Below are 15,697 nucleotides of genomic sequence, written 5' to 3' on the forward strand. Positions count from 1 at the left end.
AAATACAGAACACCCAAAATATTTTTTCAACTACTCACATCAATTAGGCCTACTAATTATTATCACATACTTGTATATTTTATATTATTGATCAATATGTGAATTTGTTGACCACATGGCACGAGTTGAGGTCTCATTGGCACAAATTAATTTAGATGAGATTAGATCAGAAGATAGAGCTGTTTTTTTATTGTTTGGTCACATGCTTCTTCTGCTCTGCATATGATGTTAAAACACGTCTGACCACCAGCTGTCGCTAATGCGCACTGTGTTAAAAGGTTCGAGTAATAAACCGTTTTTTTTGTTTTGTTTTTTTGGCACAATTTGATGAAAGCCTCAAAGCTTTAGAAAGCCTCGGTTTCCCTTCAGTAGCCGGCAATCACGATGAAGATAAGGTGTCCAATGTAACAAGTCTCTGGAGAAGGACGATGAAGGTTGGGAGATTCAGGTTAGTATAGGCTACTCTCATGTAGAGATTGACTGGATCCTAGTCGTAAACAAGACTAGACTGTGTGTGTGTGTGTGTGTGTGTGTGTCTGTAAACTACATTTAAAGTTAATATATTTTGAATGTACAAGTCAAGTCAAGTCACCTTTATTTATATAGCACTTTTTACAATACAGATTGTTTCAAAGCAGCTTTACGGTGATAACAGGAAAATAATGCAACAAAGTTTGTTTCGGCTGTACAGCAGATGTAGAAGAAAATAGCGTCATAGTCCAGCTTAAGTAAGTTCAGTGATGGTTCATTTTTGTTGTAAAAAAGTTATTAATTTAGTTAATTTATATAGCCGCTCAGGAGAAACAGTGATGTCATTTTCCAGCTCAGTTCAGTTCTCATATAATGGTGTCAATGCAGGCAGATCGATAAAAATGTTGAACATTAAATGTCCCCAACTAAGCAAGCCAAAATCCAAAGGGTGACGGTGGCAAGAAACCAAAACTCACTCAGGTGGCAGAATGGAGAAAAAAACCTTGGGAGAACCCAGGCTCAGTCGGGGGCCAGTTCTCCTCTGACCAATGGACGAAAAGTGTATGATTATGATTATGACTCAGGCAGCATTAAGGATGTTACTAAATTTAAACATCATTACAAATGTGTAATTATAAAAATACATGAAATATATGATGAAAAATACATGACATAGAAGTATAAAAAGCTTTAGTTTACTATATAAATGTACCATAAATGTCTACCTACAAGCTACAATTACAAATACAACCTACCCCAAAATTAGAATTTTTTAAATCAATTATTGCATTCATGGGAAGCCAGTGCAACTGAAAGCACTCGTGTAATGTGTTCCCGAGGAGAAGTACGAGTAAGCACATGAGAAATTTTGAATGTACTGTTAATAGCCCGCTTAGAGATTTTGCTGAAAGTCCAGAGAACAAGGCATTCAAATCTAGCCTATTTGAAGGCTTGTATAATGAAGGCTTGTATAAGCCAGCCCGATCTCATGAAAGTGCATCTATACCACAATTTAAAAAAAACAAAATTGTGTGCATATGATACGAGTGTAATACACACACACTCCACACCTCTCCAAACCATTTTTGGCGTATAAATGGCACGAGAAATAAAATGTGTGGTATAGATACGCACTTTTATGAGATCGTGTTGTATAAGCCTTTCTGTGTCGGCAAAAGAGAGAAAAGATTTCAGTCGTGCAATGTTTCTCAGATAGTAAAATGCAATTTTAGAGATGTGTTTTAGATGTGTGTGCCTTAAATGTTACCTGTAATAATAATGTAAGAGAAAATAAGAGACTCTACAACATCTTATTTATCAAGCAGCTCAAAGTGTAATTAAATCTCTCTACTATTCAGATGCAACAGTTTTACTGATGATCCAGAATAAACATTAAACCCAGGATAGAGCGGCTGAGTGAATGTGGTCTGGACTGTGTGGATGAGGCTCATTGTGTCAGAGACGCTGTAGAAGGACAGAGTTCCTGCACTGTGATCCACATACACTCCTATTCTACGGCTGATGGGCACTGCAGGGAGAACAGTCTGTATCTTATTGTGCCAGAATGAGTAAAAGGAGCAAGAGCAGTGCAAACTCCAGGACTGATCACTATGTCCAAACCAACACTTGATACCTGCCTTAATGCTGATGCCCTTATATGACACGGATATAGACACACCAACATTCCCACTCCACTCAATCTCCCAGTAACAGCGCCCACACAAACTCTCTCTACACAACACTTGATAAAACTGATCAAATCTGTCTGGGTGATCAGGATACGGCTGCAGTATTTCAGTGTTTTTAATCACTCTGTTCTTCTTAGACAGACTGAGTTTTCTATTCACTGTGTTCAGATCCAGAGTGATCTGATGGAAATCTGATGGAGAGAAAACACATCAGAATCAGGAATTATGAATCTGTCTGATCTTTGAATGTATCTGTAACTCATCGATGTTCAGTGTGTCGGTAGTGTCTCAGTACAGCTGACCAGATATCCTTGTACAAATCATAATTTTCAAATATAAAACTCGTAAATCATGCTTTCTTTCAGCTTACGGGAAGAACATGGACACGCTCAGTGTCTGCTTGTTTTCTGTGACTTACATTGCTGGAAGTCTTTCCTGGTTTTGGGATTCATGATGGTGAATGTGACTGGAAACAAACATAAACAAGCAAAGAGACAAGATAAATTTCTAATATGGTGTTCTACATAATATTAGATGATGTTGGACTCATTCCTGAGAGCAGATGAATCTCCAGGGGCCGAATTTATAAAATACATACAGTATATTGGATTTGATCCTAAGTTCCAAGGATTTCACCCTAAATCAATTAATATGCTTGTGTGCAAGATGTAATATGCTAAGATGTAGAATATGTGTTATACATTTCCCCAACTACAGGTCTTCCAAACAAATTAAATTAACAAGCAGAGATGTGCACAATCTTCTTTATTTGACACTTCTAGATCTTTAAAGATATATTGATTGACACAATTGACTGGCCCCCAGTAAGAACTGTGAACAACCCACCAATTCTGCCTGGATCACTCTAAATAAACGAGCCACCATTGATAAACGCCACTAATAAAGAATTAATAATGCGGCAACATAAATCAATGCAGTAACCTACCCTGAAATGTGTTGATACAGTTGAACCCCCTCAGGCCCATATTAGAGTTAGAAGGGAATTTCAGCCTTATACAGATCCACATAAATTCATATGAGCTTTCAAACATATGCCAGATGACTCTTGCAACACTATAAAATGCAGCTTGCATTGCATGCCGGAGGAAAACGGAAGTGAAGGGAAATCCCCAACGCATTCTCATCCCAAGGCGTCATAAACTGACACTTTTGACATTTCGTCTAAATCCAACGCACATGGCACCCTTTAGCGTCAATATAGTTATGGGTAGGTTTAGGTCTGGGGTAGGGTTAGGGTTAGGGTTAGACCACTAGGAGGCGCCTTCTGGCCCATATATATCTGCGTCTCATATTGACGCTAAAGGGTGCCATGTGCGTTGGATTTAGACGAAATGTCATTTTATGACGCCTTGGGATGAGAACGGGCTCAAATCCCTGCATTTGTAAAGTGTCCGTGAGTTTAACTTCCACCCAGCTCCATCCACCCACAAAAAATGGAAAACCCACCCAAGGGGGTCACCCCATTACACGTGCCCATGACGATGAGTGCCGAACCGCTGAACCGTCAAGGGATTTTTGTGGCCATTCTGTAGGTGAAGTTGAGGTTTTTCTTCACATTGTTCTTGAATTTAAGGTGAACTGTGATTTATGAAGTGGGATGCATTTATGAAATGCATGTTCATCTGGATGTTTTATAAATTGTTTAACGTTCACATTTAGGATCATTCTAGGCACGTCTGTATAAATGAGGCCCCTGGACTTTACCTCTGTCAGAGAACTTCTTGAGCTCCTCTTTGCAGAAATCCTCCAGTTTGACTTTCAGCTGCCGGACAATGCCATCAAAAGAGCAGAGAGAACCGAAGGGATTCTCATTTACGTCTGTAGATTCAGGAGGAGCTGAGAGAGACTGGAAATTCTACAGAAAACAGAAATCAAAACTCATCAGCTCCACACAATATCCTGCCCTACTATCAGATCTGTGAGACTCTTGTTGACTTGATTAAACTTCAGTAACTCTGGGTTTTACCTGATCTCTGATCCGTTTTATATGTTTGTAGATGCTATAATTAGACATTAGTAAAATTAATAATGGTAGCTAATAGTCTCTTATTGGCCTATTTAGAGCCGATCATACAACAAACAAAACAAATTGATAAAATAACATATAGACTGGCACTTGATCATCTTATTAGATGATTAGAAAATTGCATTTGAAAGATTTCACTGTAAATAAAATGAAATTGCAATAGATTTGTAAAAGGTGTTTTTATGCATAAACTGTTTAAATGTAACTGTTTGGCCTCAGTTTTTTTTTTTACACTGAATTTACACTGTTCTGACCACTAGGGGTCACTGTGTTCCGGAGCCCTGTCTGTTATTCCTGTGTTCTTGGTTTTGATCTCCGCCTGTCCTTGGATTTTCCCTTTTGCCCCTGTCCCTGTTATTGTTTGAACTGATTACCCGGTTTATGACCTCTTGCCTATTTTCTGAATTATGACTTTGGATTACTCTCTGTTCAATAAAACTACATTTGGATCCTCAACCTTGTCTCGGAGCAGGTCTGTAAAAAAGGCCCCCTTGTGGCCGCTAAGCGTCAGATACTTTACTGTGACTTTCTCTCTCCTACTGGAAGATGCCTCGCTTCACCTGGACTCTTAGCAAGTTGAATCAACCACAAGTTGATTCAGGATCGCTGTGCGGGTAGTATTCTGTCAGAGGCGTTGCCAGTAGTGTACGCTACAGGCACGGCGCCAGGATTTCAGGTTTGGATGGGCCAGACCAATTGTGGGTGGGCCTTAAATTAAAAACGTTAAAACGTTATCCAATCACTGTTTAACCTATAAAAGTTACTGACTAATATACTGCTATATTATCTGTACGCAGGGCCGGCTATACATAATATAGATTTTAATAGCTTGATGCTCTTTAAATATTTTGTTGCATTGTTAAAAAGTTTCGGTGCATATGGACGGAACTATCCGCGATCGCTCTCCTTGGTTCTGACCAAAGAAGAACGCTTTGGAATCTCCATTACGAATTTACCTGGGCTGCGTTTCCCGATAAAAGAAAAAACGATGCTCTTTATAAAATAAGCACTTCAGAAATAGTTGAAATTGCATTTATTAGGACTCATGGGATATTATAAAAAATAATCTAAACTATAATAGCCTATATTTAGACTGTAAAAGAGGTCAGGAATGTAATATTTCCCCAAAACATAGTTTAGTTCTGCTCCTATAACATGAGGCCGAATATTTCACAATTCTTAATTGTTTTAAGTTTTCAACATGCTACATTACAGATCAACAACACTGCCCGACAGTTTCAATCAATAGCCTACTCGGGAACAGAACTTGTTCATTAACAACGTCATCTGTCCATTTATTTATTTTCGATTTCATTAACAACATACTTACTTATTATACAGAGAAGATGTATTAAAATGTAACCTATACAATATCACAATATCAAAAAAGTGATCTGCATTGCAGAAAAACAACAACAGCAAAAAACATTTCAGAAGCCAAAAAATAATCAGGCTAAAAAATAACAACTGAGTAACAACTAAGTAAAAGACACTCATATTTATGCGCTAACAGACAGGCTTAAAAGATTGCCAAACGTGAAGGAAAGGGAAGAAGAGAGAGTATGAGAATGATATTCATTCATTGCAAATCAAATTATTTATCAGAGCAGTAGGAAAGGGCATAGGCCTACTACTGTAACGGTCACTTTGTGCTTTTATGTTAATCTGAGGTAAAATGAGAACTGCACATGTGCGTACTGGGTAGACTGTCAGTAATAGATTTGAAAGTTGAGGAGATAACCGCTCCACCGACCGTTGTAGGCCTACTCTTTCTTTTATTTCATTTTTTATTTGTGGACGAGTGTGACGTTTGAGTAATTTTACTAAACACGGGGAAAATAGGCTACGCTCTCGTCTTTCGTGCATCTTTCCCTCTGACACCTCTGAGCCTCAACTTTGCGTTACACTAGGCCTACCTATCTTTCCGAAATTACAGGAGTAGTCGGCGGGGTTTGCTCTTGAAAATGTCAATGATTTCATCGAAGTCGAGAGTTACTGTAAGCTCTCTCTCAAAGGTCAACAGACAGAGGGACATAAGGCGAGAGGTAAGCATGGTGCTCCTATTTGGTGTTTTAATCCGGTTGACACTGGAAAAGACGCGTTCAACTGTACAAGATGTCATTGGCAGTGTTATCAGAGCTTTTAAGAAAGCATGGATATTCGGGAAAACGTCCCCATTGCATATGTCCATCACTTCTACAAGACTTTTGAGATGTTCTCCTCTTTTTTTCTTCCTCTCTAGGAGTTGCACAAACACGTCGAGCTCTGACTCTGATATGGTTACGTGGAAGCGCTTCCCTGTATCATTGAGAGACTTCGCTATAGTGGCCAAGCTGGTGTCATTTGTATCAAGGCTAGGGGACATCAGGATTGCAGCAGATGCCATGAGGCCATAGGTGTCACTGTGGAATCGAGTGTTCAGTTCATTAAGCTGGCAGTCTATTAGCGTGTTGGAAATGTTGCGCAGGTCACTATCACTCCTCACCCTTGTCGATTTCCCCAACGTGCATGTGACAATACTTCCCTCAAATCGGCCTGGGAGCTTTCTTGAGCGAGGCAAACTCATGACATCCCAGTTCCCGACATCATGATCCTCCATCATCTTATTTGTTGTTGCTAAGATATTTGAGAACGCAGAGTCACCGGAGCGAATGTCTGTCAGTTCTTGTTTGAGGTTCTCGATCAAATCAACCGTGTCTGTCACTGATGTGTCGATGGACTGGAGGCTTTTAGACGTGAAGTCTGATTTACTGAACAATTGTATGAAAAGTACAAGGAGGAATATGAACTTTTTTGTTCTGATCTGCTAAAGTAGTGACTGTGCCTCAATCTCACTCTGTCCCCCGTCTTCCGCATACTGTGCCAGCACCTCCACGATAACATCATACAGAATGAAAACTTTTGTCACTGCGGCTGATCTTGAATCCCACCTGGTGTCACACCCTCGCTCCAATTCCAATGACCTCTGATCGGGCCGCATCTCTCTTTGCGCGTTAAGGAAACGGGCATGACGTTCGCTGCCGCACATGAAGGTGTGCAAGGTGTTGAGAGTGTCGAAAAAAGTAGAAACATCCAGCGATGTCCGGGCCACAGTTGACAGGACGAGGTTTAACCTATGAGAGTGACAGTGCACGTAGATGGCGTTTTGAAAGGTGCCCTTAAGGATGGCTTGGACACCACCCTTATGCCCAGCCATTACCGATGCACCATCAAACCCAAAACCAACGCAAAGGCTAGGGTCTAGTTCAAAAGGTGCGACAACTTCTAATATTTTTTGTGCTATCGCATAAGCAGTCATGTTGTCTGTGGATACGATGCCAACAGCGCGTTCTCGCACAGTCCCCATGTGCACATACCGAAAGCAAACAGCCACCAGCTGCTTTTTAGATACATCCTTACACTCGTCTGCTAAAATAGCTTAGAAAGATCCCTCATGCAGTTCACGTTTAATCCGTCGCAACAGGAGAGTGCACGCAGCATCCAACAGGTCATTCTGAATTTCGTGACTGAGCATCTTTGCATTGCTAGGGATCGCATCTAGTCGCTCTTGAGTTGCTTTGTCATGCCTGCAGACAAGTCTATAAAATTCTAGGAAATTACCTGCGTTTTTGACCTCCTCATTCTCCCGGTTGCCACGCAGGGGTACTTCTTGTTTGGCACAAGTAATCAGAACGTCCAGAATTACTTTGATGTGCTCCCGATTCCTCTCTATGATTTCACACTGTCTACCATCTGTGTTGTTGAGTTGATGGATGACAGAGCCCCGCTCAGACATTGACAGCCTGTAATTGTTAAATTTATCCAGAGCAAATGTGTGCGATTTGCTATTCTGGTGCTTTAAACAAGCGTGATTGAGGTGCTTCCAGTCCCGGTATCCAGTCTGGCTAAACTTCTCCTCCCTGCCCCGATCACCAAAGTGCCTACACATCTTACAGAAGACTGCATCCTTCCTAATGCTGTACTCAAGGAAATTGTATCTGCTATACCAGTTTGTGGAGAAACTCCTTGCTTTATCACCTATCACTGTGACCGGATACTTCAGCACTGGTTGAGTTGCGGGCTCATCCACGGAAGACAGATCCACAGCAGGACTATCATCCACTCGCGAGTCAAAGGCGCTGAGAGGCAGAGGCGCTGGCGCCCTCCTAGCAACGGTGCTGGTCGCGCTAGCTGCGCTAGTCGCACTAGCATTCTGGGGTGGCAGAGACGGAGATGTGCTAGGTGATGTGGATCTCAGCTCTCCTTCATCTCCTGGTTGCAGCGATGACTCAGAGACTGTACGTGCGCATTTAACGTACCTAAACAACGACTGTTGTAACATTGTCCTTTACTGGAAATTATTTTTATACAAGCTAATGATAAGCGCTGAAGCTGTTTCATGCGGCGGGGGCTGCTGCGTTGGGGTTGGAAAATATGTGACGTCATTATGTTTTTTAATTTAATCATTGTTGATTATTAAAGTGAGCATGCAGCATGAGAGAGAGGATAGGCTATCATGAGATGCGCACTATTTCTGGATACATGGAGTGGGTATTAAAACATTATTTTGACCACTTAATTGAGTTTTTTCGTTTTGTATTAAATTGTATCTTAATTTTGATCAATGGTTTATCAACCAATTGCCTTTATTGAATAAATAAGAAGCAAATATATAGCAGACAATGTAATAAGGCGCCGGCAAAATGTAATTGCGATTTTTTTAATCTCACAATTCTGACTTTTTATCTCAGAATTACATGATATAAAGTGGCAATTGCAGGTTAGCTATAAAGTCAGAATTGCGTGATATAAAGTCGCAATTGTAGCCTATGTTATTAAGTCAAAATTGCGTGATATAGGCTAAAAGTGCGAGAAATATAGCTTGAAATTCTGGCTTTTTTCACATAATTGCATGTTTATCTCGCAATTCTGACTTTATAATAGGCCTACGTAATTGGGAGATATAAAGGCAGAATTGCAAGATATAAAGTGCGTGTTACAAAGTCAGAATTGTGAGATATAAAGTAAACTATGGGTAAAAAAGAGAAGCAATTGCGACTTTATTTCACGCAATTCTGACTTTATTTCACGCAATTCTGACTTTATAACATGCAATTGCGGCTTTATTTCACGCAATTGCGACTTTAGTTCACGAAATTCTGATTTTATATCTCGCAATTCTGACTTTTTTTCTCAGAATTGCGAGATATAAAATCAGAATTTCGTGAACTAAAGTCGCAATTGTGTGAAATAAAGTCGCAATTAGCCTATCTTTTAAAATGTTTTATTCTATGGCGGAAACAAGCTTCCATACTAGGCTATAGCCTGCCCTATTTAAGTAGCCTAAGGCCTTATTCCACATATCTTCGAAGTTCGAACCAGCAGGCCATTCTGGGTTGAGCGCGCGAGCCTGCAGAATGAGCGAACAGAGCGGAATATTCAGAAATGCGCTCTCCGCTCACATCCTCTGATCGGAAGAAAACCCGAACACCGTCTGCTGAACTTGCGCAGAAACATCAAGAAATAACCAGCTTAAAATTGTTTTTAAAACTAAACATTTAGACTATTTTAGCACAAATTATGAGCTTAATTGGCGATTTTTTATAATTCTTGACAAAAAAAATTGAAGAAAAGTTTTGGGTGGGCCTGTTGAAAAGTGGGTGGGCCTAGGCCCGTCAGGCCCACCCATAACGCCGTGCCTGGTACGCTAACCGCACAGACTCATAACCCGCCTTGATACAACTGCTTTATTCTGTGTGCGTCTTTACAAGTAAGAATCTGTATTTTGTTGTTCTTTTACTGTCATTGCAAAGGGTAGATTGGTAGTGTTTCGTCTGTTTAGTGTTAGCTCAGGCTTTCCTGCTCGGCTAGGCCTCTTGTCGTGATGCTTCTTTCTATTGATGTATAAGTTGCCACTTGGGCAATACCAGTTAAGCACTTTCTGTGCATAGTTTGTAAGCTATCGTGGTGATATTTGCCTTCAATCCAGTTAATCGGTTATAGGATGCGAGCCTCCCGCATATACACTGGTCATCACGTGACACCTCTCGGAGCGGCCTGGTGTAGTTATTTATGTGACCAGCAGAGGGAGCCATTGTATTGCTAATGGTTTATCCTTTCTCATTGTAAGCATTCATTTGCATTCAACTATTTATGTTTGTTGTATTTCTTCTATTTGTTTCAGAACCACACACACGTCAATGTACATATTCAATCATGCAGTTTTAAATTCAATAAATACTTTCAATGAAGAAATCTTGTGTGATTCTGACCGATCACCCGCTGTGAGCTCTACTTAACGATCCACAAACTATCTAAATCACAGAAGCCAGTCATCTTCTGCACAAGTTCGTTACACTTCACAAGGAAATGAAAATGAAGAAATAAAAGATTTAACTAAAAGATCAAAAATCTAGTTAGGTGACAATTAATACCATCAAGTTTACTGATTTTATCATTAATCAGAAGGAGAAGGACAAATTAGTTAGTGGTTTTTGCCACCTAAATATTTATTCTAGAAAAGAGCTCAGAAAAATGTTTGCTAATGGATTTTATGCCTCTTTAAAAAGATGATCAAATGAGAGTCTGACTGGATGATTATATGATAACACTAGACTAAATCTGACTGAATTCCTGACTACTTTCAAGTCATCTGCTTATTCTGCTCTCATGAAATGTTTCTTTGTAATACAGTAGCAGGATCTTGCTAAAGTCCACTATGATCTTGTTCTTATATCTCTGTTACCTGCAGGAAATGGATGTGATCTTGTGTGTGTGAAAGCTGCTCCAGCTCAGCGTCTCTCCTCTTCAGATCATTGATCTCCTGCTCCAGTCGCTTTAGTCGTTCTTCAGCTCGACTCACTGCAGTCTTTTCCTGATCTCTGATCCGCTGTGTTGCCTCAGAGCGGCTTGTCTCAATGGAGCGGATGAGCTCAGTAAAGATCCTCTCACTGTCCTCCACTGCTGTCTGTGCAGAGCGCTGTGAGGACACACATCACAATCACACAGTGGCTTCAGCAGGACTGAAGGAGGAGAGTCCTACCTGAGACTTCTCAATCCACCTTCTCTTCTTCTCCAGACTCACCTTATGAGACGCCACAGTCTCTCTCAGCTGCTGAAGATCTTTCTCTCTCTGCTGGATTCTCTGACGGAACACTATCTGTGTCTCCTTCAGCTGAGTCTAGAGGACAAACCAATAACAGGAAATGTCACATAAAACTAATATCACAAAACCATAATTTACAAGTTACATAAATCCAGAAATTGTGGAGTGGTTAAATATCTAGCATGGTGAGATTATACTGCAGCTTCAAATCACAGATTTAAAAGTTTCCTGAAAAGAGAATATGAATGATTATGAAGCCAAGGTGTCAGAATTTTATAAATTTTATAGGAATATGTCTCCCCAAAATTATAGTTCTATCATAATTTACTAGCCCTCATGTTGTTTCAAACCTGTATGACTTTCTGTCTATTGCGCAACACAACAGAATATATTTTAAAGGTGCAGTGTGTGATTTTAGCGGCATCTAGTGGTGAGGTTATGAATTGCAACCAACAGAAGTTACGGTGGCCGACGGGAAAATCTGTCGTCGTCTGAGACAGCAGAGAGTAGCCAGTTAAGCAATGATGTCTCTTTACAAAGATACATTAAGAAATTATGTTTACTTAATTATTCAGGAAAACGATATGTTATAGTGGTGGGCCGTCAGGGCCAGCAAGGCCTTCTCTGCTGGCCTAAACACTATCAGAATCACTGACTTGCAATTTAATATATTTTTTCCATGAATGAGTATTAAATTATTCCCAATAGTCCATTCTCTTAATTTCATAGCTTTTCTCTTGGCTGCGCTGTTTCCAGTAGTGTATGTTTATGTTAGAGCTTATGTCCAGTTATATTTCAGCCATCATGTGTTGCCATGGCCAAATAAATCTGGCTTGAGGCCTTCAGAATCAATAGTGCGGGCGCCTGTAGCTTAAAATGAATGCCAATGAAACTGTTGCTTTAACCAATCAGATAATCAGTCAGATTTAATCAGCCAATCAGATTTTGATTTGACTGCATCCCTAGCAGACGTACAATAACGTCGGCATTTTCACGTCCTTTGATTGGATGGTTAGAGCGCGTACTATTACTGGTAGTCAAAGGCTGAGCTTGCTAACCGCATCTTTAGCAAACGTACAACGTACCGGAAAGAATCCCTTATTCAGCCATCCAGCTTAACGCAGAGTCACGGAAATCTATCCAATCTGTCCGGGTAATAACAGAACTGACTGACTGTAATGTATGACATGACTGATTTTGAAAAGTCCCGCGATCTCATTGATTTCCTTCAAAAATCTGTGTGAGAGCATGGGGCAGCTGTAGCCTACACATCGTTATGTTTTGCGGTGACTGTCCCTGTGTCCACTGCTTCTGTCGCAGTAAAGACACTCTCAGCACTAAAGCGGATTCAAACTTATGCCAGAAATACGACAAGACAGACTCGACTTTCGGCATTAGCCTTGATGGCGATAGAAAAGGTTACTGGGACTGAAACGCACAGATAACCTGTACAACAGAGTAATGTAAGTCTTTTTGAGGAAAGAAATTGATGGATTTTGTGTAAAAAAAAAATCAGTAGTTTTGGTGAGTATGCTTTTTTGCCCCTGGTTTTCCCATGGTGAATATGATTTTCTTCTTAATTTTTCTCGGAAATGTATGATCGAAACCACTGTTTTTTGGGGTTGTTTTTACATTCATACTATTGTAATGTCTGACAAGGGACTATTGTAACCCTTGAAGGACAAGACAAGGGAGGCTCCGTTTCTGAACTTTTAATCGGAACGCAAGAACCACTGTAGGCCTACACTAACGCGCACAAGCCGAACTCACTGGCTCGTTTCTCTCTACCCGGCCTTTTCCGAACTCACCGCATTAACCCTATAACTGCCGGTGCAAAATAAAAACAGCAATTTCACCACAATTATAGAGAGTCTGTGCGCTGCTACACTATTAAAAGTTATTAATTCAGGTAGGACACCACTGAAGGCCTAGGTGTGAAATGCACGGCCCGCCACTGGTTATTGCGAATATTATTGTAACTTGTTCATCATCGTGTCAGTGTTTTATTCGCTAGCTTCTTTGCAAGAAAAACAACATAGTGTCGAAACGCGCTCTGTAAAGCAGTTTGTCCGTTTAGGGCCACTGTAGAAACATGGTGGCGCAAAATGGCTATTTCATTGTAAGGGTACCCGTGGTGTATATAGATAGAAATGACTCTGTAAATATGTAAAGGGCTTGGAACTTATTGTAAACAACTTGCAAAAAACACATTTTATATTATTTCACATTAGATTATTTAATTTTTTTCTAAATAGCTCTTCAGTATATGTTGGTGTGTCTTAATTATAATATTAATTATAATCTATTAATTAATCTGTCTAATAACGTCTACAAATATAATAGTTACCAGTCTACTAAGCTTTGACAATGTATGGAATATTACACTGAACAAAATTATAAACGCAACACTTTTGTTTTTGCCCCTATTTTTCATGAGCTGAACTCAAAGATCTAAGACTTTTTCTATGTACACAAAAGGCCTATTTCTCTCAAATTTTGTTCACAAATCTGTCTAAATATGTGTTAGTGAGCACTTCTCCTTTGCCGAGATCATCCATCCACCTCACAGGTGTGGCATATCAAGATGCTGATTAGACAGCATGATTATTGCACAGGTGTGCCTTAGGCTGAAGACAACATTTTTGTGTGAACAATCACTTAATAGTTCACACCATCATTTACTCACCTTCAATTTGTTTCAAACATGTATGAATTTCTTTCATCTACTGAACACAAAATCAGGTATTTTTAAGAATGTCAGTAACCAAACAGTTGATGTACCCTATTGACTTCCATAGTATTTTTTTTTTTCATAGTATCATAGTATTTTTCTATCTGTGGAAGTCAATGCGGTCCATCTGGTTACCGGCATTCTTCAAAATATCTTCCTTTGTGTTCAGCAGAAGAAAGACATTCATACAGGTTTGAAACAGCTTGAGGGTGAGTAAATGACAGAATTTTAAAGGGATGGTTAATTATGATTTCACTTTTTTAACTTCAGTTAGTGTGTAATGTTGCTGTTTGAGCATAGGCAACATCTGCAAAGTTACGACGCCCAAAGTTCAAAGCAAAGGGAGATATTTGCTTTTAAACAAATTGCTTTTTAAGGACTACAACAAACAGCTGATAGGGACTACATGACATTCCTCCGGGGTTAGTGAAATCACAAACCCTAACATTTACATAAACAATTTTGAGTTAAAACTTCAAATACACACTCTGGGGACATCAGAGACTTAACATCTTGTGAAAAGGGCATTATACCACCCCTTTAAAGTAAACTGTTCCTTTAAGTTCATACCTGTTTCTCAGTCCTCTGTGCTGCAACTGATACAGTTATGTGGTTTTGATGTTCATATTCCTGACACCGCACACAAATGCATTCTTGATCAGTGATACAGTACATGTCTAGCTCTTTATCATGTTTACGGCAGATCATGTCCTGCAGTCGTCCAGTGGCATCAATCACTTTGTGTGGCTTACGTGAGTGATATTCCTCATGAGGGTCAAAATGAGTTTGACAGTAAGACTCCTGACACACCAGACAGGACTTGACGGCTTTGTGTTTTCTTCCAGTACAGACGTCACACTCCACATCTCCAGCTCCAGCGTAACAGTCAGCAGGAAGTTTAGTCTTCTTCAGTTTCTCCACCACTTCAGCCAGAATGGTGTTTTTCCCTAAAGCAGGTCTTGGACTGAAGGTCTGTCTGCACTGAGGGCAGCTGTAGACGCTCTTCTCATCCTCCTGATCCCAGCAGTCTGTAATGCAAATCTTACAGTAACTGTGTCCACAGTGGATGGTCACTGGATCCTTCAGGAGATCCAGACACACTGGACACATGAACTCATCCTGAGAAAATCTGGCTTCTGCCATTTTACAGCATGAATACAAGGAGACACAACAGCTCAAGAAAAGTTTTGGTTTCCCTGAACTGAGGAGTTGAAATAGTTTCCTGCTTGTGTGTTTGAGTGACGTGTGTAAAACAGGTGTGTCTGTAAAGCAGCTTCCTCATTCCTGGTCAAGGAGAGTCACTTAAAAACTGTGGAGAAATATAAAACTATTCATTTACAAATGTTTATTATATATAAAAACAATATTTTTCAAGTTAACTCTAATTTATGATAATATAAGCTTTATATTTTAATCACTGATTAGAATATATGCAGATCAAAAAATGCTGAACACTTTTGGCAGGGGTTACATTATTCAGCCTGAGGGTGGTGCTCTAATCTTCATTGACAGGCTTTAAGTACACATACAACATGCAGAGAACCCTAGTTTAGAATTGACTTAATGTAGTATTGGCTCTGAATGTTGAACAAGTTGTGGAGGAAGCTACCCTCAATACTGTTTCATAAACTTTAAAGGGTTAGTTCACCCAAAAAGGAAAATTCTGTCAGTAATTA

General features: G+C 39.9%; 1 protein-coding gene across 1 annotated transcript; it reads right to left on the reverse strand.

Moving 5' to 3' along the window:
- Positions 1-1,808: 1,808 nt before the first annotated feature.
- Positions 1,809-15,185, reverse strand: LOC130094573 (tripartite motif-containing protein 16-like). The gene is made up of 6 exons (XM_056260911.1): positions 14,592-15,185; positions 11,270-11,365; positions 10,931-11,164; positions 3,885-4,035; positions 2,578-2,625; positions 1,809-2,350 (listed from the first exon to the last, which is right to left on the reverse strand). The coding sequence occupies exons 1-6, from the start codon at positions 15,162-15,164 to the stop codon at positions 1,809-1,811; spliced, it is 1,644 nt and encodes a 547-aa protein (XP_056116886.1). The 5' UTR covers positions 15,165-15,185.
- Between the last annotated feature and the right edge of the window lie 512 nt (positions 15,186-15,697).

Source organism: Rhinichthys klamathensis, unplaced genomic scaffold, assembly GCF_029890125.1.
Source record: "Rhinichthys klamathensis goyatoka isolate OS25496 unplaced genomic scaffold, OSU_Roscu_1.1 h1tg000009l_1, whole genome shotgun sequence".
NCBI classification, from domain to species: domain Eukaryota; kingdom Metazoa; phylum Chordata; class Actinopteri; order Cypriniformes; family Leuciscidae; genus Rhinichthys; species Rhinichthys klamathensis.